The 12,750-nt window shown below is 34.0% G+C and overlaps 1 protein-coding gene across 1 annotated transcript in view; it reads left to right on the top strand.

The window, feature by feature from the left end:
• The window catches only part of LOC107848672 (terpene synthase 17-like), a 10,917-nt gene extending 6,897 nt beyond the window's left edge, over positions 1-4,020 (top strand). Inside the window, exon 8 of the mRNA XM_047396508.1 lies at positions 3,958-4,020. Within this exon, the coding sequence (XP_047252464.1) occupies positions 3,958-3,966 (9 nt within the window). The 3' untranslated portion in view covers positions 3,967-4,020. The remainder of the gene's footprint in view (positions 1-3,957) is intronic.
• The last annotated feature ends 8,730 nt before the right edge of the window (positions 4,021-12,750 follow it).

The following is a 12,750-nucleotide window of genomic DNA, read 5'->3' as shown; positions in this document are numbered from 1 at the left end:
GTACCATTCAATATATATGTACTACTTTAAATAAAACATATACTACAATATATACATACACACTATATATATGGTTATGTACTAATTTACAAAACATTTACACATGTATACGTTAAATATATACTACTTTAGAAAATATATACACATATATACGTACCATTCAATATATGTATTTCTTTAAATAAATCATATATACACATATATACACACACTATAGTTTATACACACACTAATTATATAGTTATATACTACTTTATAAAACATATACACATGTATATGTTAAATATATACTACTTTAGAAAATATACACACATATATACGTACCATTAAATATATATGTACTACTTTAAATTAAATATACTACAATATATATACTACAATATATAAACACACACTATATATATAGTTATATACTAATTTATAAAACATATACATATGTATATGTTAAATATATACGTCTATAGAAGATATATAAACATATATACGCACCATTCAATATATATGTACTACTTTAAATAAAATAAATACTACAATATATATACTACAATACACACACACACACACACTATATATAGTTATATACTAATTTATAAAACATATACACATGTATAGGTTAAATATATACTACTTTAGAAAATATATACACATATATACGTACCATTCAATATCTGTACTACTTTAAATAAAACATATACTACTATATATACACACACACACACTCTATATATAGTTATATACTAATTTATAAAATATATACACGTATATACGTTAAATATATTCTACTTTAGAAAATGTATACACATATATACATACCATTCAATATATGTACTTCTTTAAATAAAACATATACTGCAATATATATATATACTACAATTATATACACATATTAAATATATAGTTATATACTAATTTATAAAACATATACACATGTATACGTTAAATATATAATCTTTAGAAAGTATACACATATATACGTATCATTCAATATATATGTACTACTTTAAATAAAATATACTACAATAAATATATTGCAATATACACACACACTATATATAGTTATATACTATTTATATAATATATAAATTAAAAAATCCATTTTTTTTTTTTTAAAATTTAACCGAGCCGTTAACCGGCGAGCCTTGACCGGTTTTGGTCCGGGCTGGGTTAACCGGACCCAGATAAAAATTTACCCAGTCCGGGACCCGGTATCCTACAACCCGTGGGCTGACCGGGCCGGGTCAAATCGGATCGGGTTTGCTTAGTGGGCCAGGTCGGGCAGGGTTGACCCGACCCGTTTGACAGGCTTACCTCAAGACTACCTCTACCACCACACTCCTCCTCCTCTTTTTCTTCTTCGACATTTGGACGATCCTCCACATCCATATCCTTTGCAGGATCACCAACCATGCCCCCAACTTCCACATAATTATCATCAACAAACGAGGTCGGTGATGAGGGTGGGGCAGATGCCAAAGCCTCCTCCCGAGACCTTTCGGCTACACTAACTCTCAAAATAGACCTAGAACTATCGAGGTAAATAAGAATCATGTAGAATCCAATGTGTCGATTATTTTTTATGAACGTTGGATGTATGTCCCTTCTCATTCATTCAATAACTAATCATCAATAAGACACGTGGATCACAATTCAAGTCTCTGCTATCAATTATGCTTGTGACCACGTCGTCATATGAACCATTACGACGAAGAGCTATAAGAACTGTCTCTTTTCTTAGATATTTTCAATTCCAATATTTGGGGGTCTCTTCCTAATGGCCCATGATATCAACATCATATATAAACAACAATTTCTGTAATAGATATTATAGACATAAATGATAATTCACAATAGACTGACTTAATTACTGGTTTATTATCGATAGACTACCTAAACTATTCTTTTCGAAGAATGACGAGATATCTGTACAGTGATTGAAATATCTGACCTGGTTTCTTTTTCGATGAAAAATGAAACAATAGAGCTGATTATAGTTGTAGAAGAAGACTTGAAGTGTTGGAATGTGTTGCAATGGAGTTAGAATGTCGTAAATAAAAATGGACTAATTTGAAAGCTTTATGAACAACAATAGAGGAAATAGTGGAGAAATTGTTAACAATGAATGAAAATGAGTGGATTATAGCAATGGTGGTGTGATTTTCTAATGATATCCGGTGCAGATTGATAATTCATCAATATGACAACTTACTAGCATCTTTTAAATCTAAATTATCATGCTTTTCTATTGATTTGTTGTTAATTTCTTACTTAATTCTCATTGGTGTAAGTAAAATTTGAAATGAGAAGATGAGTAAGGAAACTTGATAAAAATGAGTTGAGGAAAAGATAAAAGAGAAGAAATGTGAAAGAAAAGAGCCAAATACTAAAAATCAGGCCTAAGAATTGACCCTCAGTTGCCTCGATCGCAATCAACAGTCAAGTCAACCAATGGCGATCACGAGATGATCACTGTGATCGCGAATTCGCGATCGAAGTTAAGAGATGACGATCATGATAGGACGGAAATAGAGTAAGATGGCATTTTTGTAATATTTGACAAATGTGAAATTGGGGCAAAAATAAGGGTTTATAACTCATTTTCATCCATCTTTTATCCTATCTTTTATCTTTACTTTTTATCTTATTACTTGAAGCTTGGAGCAAAATTTTGTACAAATTTTGAGCTAAGAAGACATTAGAGTAACTCCAAAGTGAAGAATTGGAAAATTTCATTGAAGATTTATTGAAATCTAAAGTGTGAATTGACATTCTCCTTATATATCTTTCATGAATCAATTTGATGGAGATTTTGGTATATTTTTGTTTATTATCTTTCTGAGCTGCTAGTTATTCTTCTTGGGGTTATGCTTGGATAGGTTGTGGTTTATTCATGGATGTTATTTATCTATCTACTTAATTAGCTATTTGTTATTGGTGTTGCTATTACTCCATAGTTGAAATGAAATTTGTGGGTAAAAACTGTAATAACTCTTCAGGTCATTTTTCACATTTACGCTTGTTTCCACCATTTGAGCTTCTCCATAACTTCCCCAAGTCATTTATAATTTGCTGGGATTGACGATTTGGTCATCGGACGGTTCGTTTGATTTTTAGAACCAATCCTCTATTTAGAAGTCTTCGCTGATTTCAAATGGTCATCGAGAAAAAACTTCAGTGAAACGACCTTGAATTAAAAATTAGACTTCTCCACCATGCCCAGAACGTCAATTTTAGGTTAGGGATACCCTTGGTTCAGGTCCTAAGACTTTCAAACTTATTTTGGACGTTGAGCGGATTTTATTAAAAACAGAACTATAGGTGTACGTGTGGGCCCCACTTTTTGTCAAAACAATTTTGGGTGAAAGTTTTGATGATTCCAATGGGTTTGAAATGTGGTTTACACTCAAATTTCACTATTGTATCATATTATTTGGGTTTTGAATAAATTTCGAGGGTCAAAAATAAGTTTCTGATTTTGGTGTCACGGGGATACCACATCTCTTCATCGAGGGGGTCTATAAATAGACCCAAAGTCGCGAATTTGAGCATTTTCCCTTCATCTTTGAGAGCCTCAAACCCTAAATGGGTATGATAACTCAAAATCAGTCTTGTGGGTGTCTATGGAGCTTGGTAAACATCTTTTATCATGATTATCATCCGAATTAAGGTAAGATTTCATCACTTTATTGGTGAATTTCTTAGGTCTTGACCCAAAACCCCAATTTAGCTTAGGACTTAATTTATCTCCTAATTTGATTTATTTGCACCCATTAATTAAGAGTTGTGATTCCTTGGTGACGTATGAGCATTAGGTTGACCTTGGAAATTTGATTTCCGTATATGGGACCCACTTAAGATTTTTGGTGTCGTTGTTGGACTTGAAGCACAATAGTGCAATATGTGTATCATTAGACTCGTATTGATGAGTAGATTATGTTTGATAGCATGATGATATTTTAGGGATCCTGAAGTAAAGACGAGCATATGGTGCATGATGTGAGGTTTTGCGGTTCGACCTTGAGGTATGCTTCTACCACTCTTCTTCAAAGATGATGTGTGTTATGTATGGCATGTGAATATTGATGTTAGGCTTGATTATGAATTAATAAACTAATATTGGATATTGATGTTTGGGGAATTAGATAAGGATTTTGGACCTGTAAGGTAGTATGTTTATGAACTTTTTATAATCATATTATCTTCTCCCTAGATTGAATTAGTTTGTAGTATGAAAATATTATGATGCTAAGTTTGGGATGTGGTCCAAGTGTTGGAATCATGGTTAGTGTGATTGACCTTAGTGGGGCTAATATAGGGATCTTGAAATCGTATCTTGGGGTAGAATTGACATAATTGCCCATGTTTCAAGATGAATTTCCTATTTTAGAATTCGTTATGACTTACTTGACATCTAGAAGTTGAACTAGACACCTTAACCTAGTTTTGGGCGTAGTTTGCCTAAATATGAAGATTGAAGATTAGAAGTGGGTTCATCCAGCCTACTTAGGCCAAGACTTGTGTTATCCCTTGTGGGTTGAGTTGCGAATAGTAGGCCTATTTGGAACCAGTGAGCCTTATTTATGAGATTTACTTGGTGAATTGATAAATTATGATGATTTTCACCAGATTATGATTAATGGATTATAGAGATGTTAATTTTCCTTAGATGTGATATTGGGCCTTTGGAGATGTTATTTCCTCTTAATTATGATATTTGGCTCATAGAGAAGCATTTTCCTCTTAGTTATGATATTTGGCCCATAGATATGCATTTCCCTCTTACACATTGTTTGGATGGTGGATTTCCATGGCATGGTTAATAAAGAAACCATGTTTGGTTTGATGTTTCTTAAAATGTATGGTATGGTATGGTTTAATTTCATGGTTTGGTAACCCTAAAAATTCTCACTTTATTGAACTACCGATTTGGTGGTATCCCATGATTTGCTTATTTTTTTCAATTATGTCCTTTTTTAATATTATATAATCCTATTTTATCCTTTACCTTATATTATTTAACTCCACCTCCTCCCCCTTTCCCCCACTCCATCCCGTCCAAAAAAATTATTGTTTAAATTTATTTTTAAATAAATTGAAACTTTTTTCTAATCATACCCCCTACTCTGACTCCGGCCCCACATATTACCAAATCCCACCCTTATTTTTTTAAAAAATATTTTTTTAAAAAATTTCAAAAAATTTTCTTACCTACCCTCCCCCTTACCCACCCTCACACTTACTAGTCCCTCTCCCAAATCAATTTTTTTTAATTTTTTAAAAAAATTTAAAATAAATTGACCCCATCACCACCTCCTACCAACCCCCCACCACCCAATACACCCACCCACAAAAAAAAATATTTTTTAATTTATTTTTAAAAAAATTCAAAACTTTTTTCTTACCCCACCACTACCCCTAATCCCCCACTCCACTACTCCACCCCCAAATATTCTAATTAACAAAAAGTTCATATTTTTTTCTTACCCCACCTCTATAATTCTGTTCGTTCTCATTGTTTTGAGTTAAATATATACAAATATATTTAGAAAATATTTTTTTATTTGCGTAACGAACACAAGAAAATAAGTAAGAAACCATTTATTTTTTAAGATTTTTTTTGTATTTCTTACCGAACACACTCTCGTAGCATATACAAAAAATACATTCAAACTTTGTACTTGTCGTTGGTGGTCACGTTTCAAAACACTGAAAGGAAATGAAATTTGTTGCTATAAAAAATGAATCTTATTACATTTATTTTGATCTACTCTTGTATTAATTTTATTAAAATTTATATGAATTTAACAACTTAATATATTTACATGACATAGTTTATGACAGATTAGCAGAAAAAAATTATTTTATTAATAATTATTAATAAATTTAACATTAATAATAATTAAGGGTATCTTAGTAAATTTATTAGTTACGCTACAGTACCATATCGTCAAATCAAACAATAAAATTATTATTGAATAGCAGTGAATGATACAGTCCATACAAACATTGTATTGTACTGTATTGTACAATAATATACCATACCATACAGTACCGTACATTATGAAACCACGACAAACCACCATCCAAACAACGTGTTAGTTATGATATTTGGCCCATAGAGATGCATTTCCCTCTTAGTTATGATATTTGGACCGTAGAAATGCATTTTCCTCTTAGTTATGATATTTGACCCATAGAGATTCATTTTCCTCTTAGTTATGATATTTGGTCCATAGAGATGATTTTTCTCTTAGTTATGATTATACAGATGATTTTCCTCTTGGTCATGATGTATGACCTATAGATATGAGATGTCTAATAGAGGTGATATGCTTATTAATATTATGCCTCCTAGATGTGAGATGCCTTCTATATGTGAGATGATTATAGACATGCTACGGCTTATACATATGATTATTGATATGAGTTACAGATATGTATATGGGCCTAAGGCCATGATTAATTATGATCTTGTGATTATTCTGGATATATTATTGAGATAAGGGTTGTGTTATGATGATGATTGGATATTTGAGAAGTGTTTATCATTATAAAGGATGCAATTACAGTTCATGAGTATGCATATATCTATTTGTATGCACATCTCACTGGTATGGGACAGAGGAAGATGTGGTATGTTGCTTACGATTTTTTTGATTGAATACTGGTGATGGCATGCATAGATTTGGTACATTCATGATTATTATATTGGAAAATTATGTGATTCTAGATGAAATATGATTTTATGATTGTTCTGCTTAATGAAGGGTTAAGTTATGTGGTAATTAGTTGTCTTTTAGGAAACTATAGCACTTGGTGGCTAGGAATCAAACGTATTAGTTAATGAGTCTTGCTTAGTTGAAATATGGTAGCTATTGATGGTTGATGCGTGGCTAATAATGATGTTGGGTTTAGCATAAATGATGATTAGTGATATTGATAACTAAGTTTGTAATGTTGATTAGTTATCAAATGAGGGGTTGTGTATTAATAAGGCCAGACAATAAGTGATGTTCGTAATAAAGAGGTATCTAGTTAATAACGTAGATTATTTGCTAAATGGTTGATTAATGAATAGTTAAACAAGAATTGGTAGGTTAACGATGGTTACTTAATGAATGATGTCGGTCAATAAAAGATGGTTAGGTGATAAGTGGCTATGTTTTGTCTAATAATAGTTAACAGGTATATGATGATTAGTTCATAATTTGGAATAATGGATTCATGGAGATTATGGTCTAGTAATGAACCTTGGCTAGATGTTAGACGTTTGTTATTTAATAAATAATGGTTAGTTTCTATCCCCTGAATAAGGTTAATGTTTAGACAAATAACTAGAGATCACGTGATGACGAACGAACTAGTGATTTCTTTACAAATAATGTTGTTTAGCTAATAACGAGTAGTTGGGAAGTAATATCGAGATAGATACTTTATTGGGATATAATTATGTTTATAAGTATATTAGTATATGTTATTCCGTAATGGTTATTATGATGATATTGATACCTAGAAAGGCCGGAGGATACTATTGTGATGATATTGATACCCAGTAAGGCCGGACGATACTATTGTGATGATATTGATACCCGACAAGGCCGGAGGATACTATTGTGATGATATTAATACCCGGCAGGGTCGAAAGATATTATGATTATGCACAAATACCTGGCAAGGTTGAAGGTTAATTACAACAATGATGGTTATAATGATGACAGTTATGATGAGTTGTGATATTGATTGTGTACCTTGCATTCATTTCTGCATGCAGATCGCCTATCACCAGTATGCACCTATGTCTATCATCCAGTAGGGTGCGGTTGCATGGATATAGGTGAAGAATATGCCTTGTGTTGTTATGTGTTGATTGAACCTTTCGAGTCTCGGGCTATGGGGGTACGCATAGGCTCGCTAGGTATTTGGTTATCCGGAGTAGCCGATTATTCGCTCTGTTATTTATATTATTATTATCATTGTTATGACCATTATTATGGCTAGCTTATGACAGAATGGACATTGATTCGATATCGAGAATTGAGGTATGTCTTTGTCCTCTTTTATCTTATGATAGTATTATTGTAGACGATTATATCATGTTTAGCCATATGGATTGGAAACCCTGAGTATGATAGTATTGAATCCTGATAGTAGTATCATGATGAGGTCTTGGAATGAGGATATGATGATCTAGACTACTTTTTGAGATGACCTCATATTTTCGTGTATGGATATATATGTATCTATCTATATGAAGCTAAGGCACTACCGTATATCCCTTCATTCGCTTGTTCATATTGTATATTTGTTTCTTGACCTTGTATTTTTCTATATGTCTTTCTTTCACTCTTCATTCGTATATTGGCCTGGGATATACAATATAGTATTAACGTCTGAAGAATGTAGCTGCGAAATCTCTACTAAATCTCAAAACAATACTATCTGAAGTCTGGGACAAGGCCCCCAGTAAACCAAAAGTGTAGAATTATGAATATCTGTAAGACATTAGGCCTTTCAAAATATAGAAGGCTCACCACTGCACAATCTCTTCTGCTGTCCGAATTATTTACTGCTTATCTTGACCCCTTTACTGTGCCTCAGAACCTGAGAGGTTGGAGGGGGAGGGGGTCAATACAGATGTACTGGTATGCAGAGCTAATCCAAAATAGTTATTTATAATCAACATATATGAGAGCAATTTAAAATAGTTCATAAACATATCATATAGTAAGAAATCACATGGGCATTTTAAAGACTTTGAAATATTTCTTTGGAACCATGACTCACTCTTTGTCTTACTTTTTAGCTAGAGGGTACACCCTACAATCTGTAATTCCATGGGCTATATGAAATCCGCCCATGACTCAGCGGCCAACCCCCAATGCAAGTTTGCCACAATGATTGGAGTATCTATAAGGGGGACACGCAGGATCACACAGCAGGGTGCTAAAATCCCTAATCAAGTCAATATGTCATGGTAGTGCACAAGATCACAAAGCAGGGCACCTAACCATAGTCCTAATTTAGGATGACATGAATCAAGGTACATAAGATCACAAAGCATGGTACCATAATCTCGTGTCGGAAAATCACGGTTTCTAGCATAGAGTCTTTCAACTCATACTTTCTTCGGGTAACCATCTAACTCTCTTAAATCAAACTCTAACTCTGTCATGGCATACATTTATATGGTATCGTCATACCATTGACTTGCAAGTCATAGTACCACATCAATTCTCTAACTTTTCATGCCATTTACAACATGCACATATATAAAACTTTAACACACATCAAACACATGCACCATGGTTCACAACATGTAATAGTTTCAAGAAACTTTATCATTTATGAGTAATATCATATCAATTGCAAAAACTCATGCTCTTGATGGTTTAACACAAGTATAGTGTGGGGTATGAAAAATTATCATGGGGGATTTAAAGAATTCACAATTCATATACATCGTACCTTTTCGAAATTCAGATCACATGTTCACAATTCAACAATTAAAATATATGCAAGCCAACAACCCCATGATATTTCAATATTTCTTTCAAAACCATATCACAAAACATGTTATTGATATTAAAACAAAACCCCACTTGTAAAAACATATGTATACGTATAGATAGTAAGGTCTTGTGTAAATTCTTTTAAAAAATCATGCCCATGAAATTTGGGACAACCCCACGTATCTCTATTTCAAAAAGTAAATGGATGATTCTTGGAGCCTACGATGCGAGAATTCTAAATCTCCAATTATCTTATGAAACCCATGGTTAAATCTTGAGCTATGAGGATTTTTAATCTGAAACTCTAATGGAGTTTCTTGAGAGAGTTTGATGAAAATAAACTTACTTTGGTGTTCTTGGGATTAAACCCCGTGTTAGAGATGATAAGGGATTGAAGAAGTACCATTTTTACCCTTAATGAGACAGAGTAAAAATATAAATGGTGCCTGATTTTATGGGCCACCGCGATGCGCCACAATTGCGGCGGCTCACTGGAAATTGCCAATTGGGAAATTGTCTTACTCCGCGATGTGCCACGATTGCGGAGTCTCACTGAAAATTGACAAATGTGAAATTGGGATCCTCCGCGACGCGCTAAACACCTGAATGACGATGTTGTACGACTAGCACATAAAATAGCCATAAATCCCTTACCGGATGTCCATTTTGGACAAATCTTATATCAACAGAAAGCTTATTCAGTCACCTACATAATGAAAAGTTAAAATTTAAAGAATTCCATAGGGAGTTGAGTATAATTCACTCTAGAAGACTATGCTTGATACTTTTAGGGACATTTTATTTTGAAAACTTTCGCGGCGTTACACATATGATAATCAATTTCACATGAATCTTTTAATAAACCATGGATTAGAAACCCAATTAACATTATAATCACGAATACACTTAAATCCAATCATGAAAATCATCAAATCAATCTACTTGAAGTTTTAAAAGAGCTTCTTAAACTCCAAGGGTGGAAGGGACCCTTGGATGAACACTTCACATACCTTAATGCTTGAATTCTTGAAGGTTGATGGTGAAATTCTTGGGATTTAAATCTTGAATTTGAAGCCCTAGGGTTTTCTCTTGAGTAATTTTGAGAGAAAAGAGTGTAATTTTCTTTGTGAGGGCTAAATTTCATGTTTTGGGGGCTGGTTCGAAGTAAGGAAAATGTCCAAATACCCCTCTGGATGCTGTTTTAATTATTGAAAAGTGTTCCTAGTGACGTGCCTAATGACACATTGCATCGATGGGGTCAACGCTATGGCATGCATAACATCGGCTCATTAGATTTGACACTGGGAGATGGAAAAAACATTTATCAACGTGATAGGCGATGCGGCCCATCAAGATCACAGTGATCCACTTGTTTAGGCTTCCAAACAAGCTTCAAACGAAGTCCAAAAAATCTAAAACTTGTCCGAGAACACCTACTGGCATTCCTGATCATGAATTAACCTAAAGATTGATACTTTAAAGCCATAAGGGTCGTGAAATAGAGTCACCAACTTATGAAGGCTAAATGAACACTAAGTCTGAACCCTTAGCTAAAATTTTCTTAGTCTGGGACCCCTTAACAAGTTTTAAAGGAATGAATCAAGATTAGGATTTTGTGGGGTCTTACAATATCTCCCCCTTGAGAACATTTATCCTCGAATGAGATTGACTAAGATGGGAGAACTGATAGACAGAAAGTACTTACTGGACATACAAAATCGAAGCATGATTTAATGGCTAAGACTATTGATATACTGAATTATCATACTGAACATGCATAACTGATGCATGATTTTGTAACTGATTGTACTAATAAGCTGAGTCTGTATACTGAGCATGCATATCTGATGCATAAGTACATGACTGAACTGATTCATGAATGTATGACTGAATTCTGGAAGAATGACATATGACTGAGCTATTTCATGAAGATATGCATGATATGAGAATGTTATGCAACTGCACTGATATCGAACTCATAAAAGAGATTTGAACATGGAACTGATTAAATTCAAGGAAAATTGTTACCTTGAGCTGAGTCTGAGTTTGTGGAGAAAAGATGAGGATACTTGGTCTGCATTTCTGCTTCTGCTTCCTAAGTATCCCCCTTAACGGACTGAGTCCGCCAAAGAACTTTTACTAGAGGGTCTTCTTTGTTCCTCATTCTATGAATCTGATAATTGAGGATTTCGACTGGAACCTCTTTATAAGAGAGATTATTCTGAGCATCTATGCGCTCTATAGGGACTACAACTGCTGGGTCACCTATGCATTTTTTAGCAAGGAGACATGAAACACTGGGTGCACTGAAGCTAAGTTTGAGGCAACTCAAGCTCGTAAGCTACCTTTTTTAAACGGCTGAGAATTCGGTAAGGACCAACATATCGGGGACTGAGTTTCCCTTTCTTGCCAAACCTCTTCACTCTCTTCATAGAAGAGATCTTCAAATATAAAACATCACTAATCTCAAACTCAAGGTCTTTTCTTCATACATTTGCATATGATTTCTGTCGGCTATGAGCTATCTTGAGCCTTTCCTTGATCAACTAAACTTTTTCTAAGGTATCAAATACCAGGTCAGCCCTACCACTGCGGCCTCACCCACTTCAAACCAACCAATGGGAGATCTACATCTCCTCCTATAGAACACTTCAAACGGAGCCATCTGAATGCTGAAATGGTAATGCAAACTCAATTAGTGAAAAATGGGCATCCCAACTGTCCTTAAAGTCAATGGCATACGCCCTAACATATCTTCTAAAGTATGGATGGTCCTTTCTGCTTGACTATTAGTCTGAGGGTGGAAGACTGTACAGAGGTGAACTTAGGTACCAATACCCTTCTGAAAAGCTTTCTAAAAATAAGAGGTGAACTATGTACCTCTATCTAGAATGATAGATAACAAAACTCCATACAATCTAACCAACTCTCTCACATAGAGCTTGGTATAATCCTTGACTGAATAAGAGGTATGGACTAGTACGAAATAAGCTGACTTGGTCATCCTATCTGCATGACCCATATAGAGTCATGCTACGATGAGTACAAGGCAAATCTATCACAAAGTCCATGTTTATTTCTTCCCATTTTCATGTGGGAATGCTAAACTCCTGCATGTACTCACTAGGCTTCTGATGCTTGATCTTAACTTGATGAAATGTTGAGCACTTAGCCACAAACTCTGCAATATCTCTCTTTATCCCACTCCACCAATAGACCTCCCGTAAGTTGCGGTACATCTTAG

The sequence above is a fragment of the Capsicum annuum genome, chromosome 9, assembly GCF_002878395.1.
Source record: "Capsicum annuum cultivar UCD-10X-F1 chromosome 9, UCD10Xv1.1, whole genome shotgun sequence".
NCBI classification, from domain to species: domain Eukaryota; kingdom Viridiplantae; phylum Streptophyta; class Magnoliopsida; order Solanales; family Solanaceae; genus Capsicum; species Capsicum annuum.
Note: the sequence above shows the minus strand (reverse complement) of the source record. Positions and strands in the feature narration are given on the sequence as shown.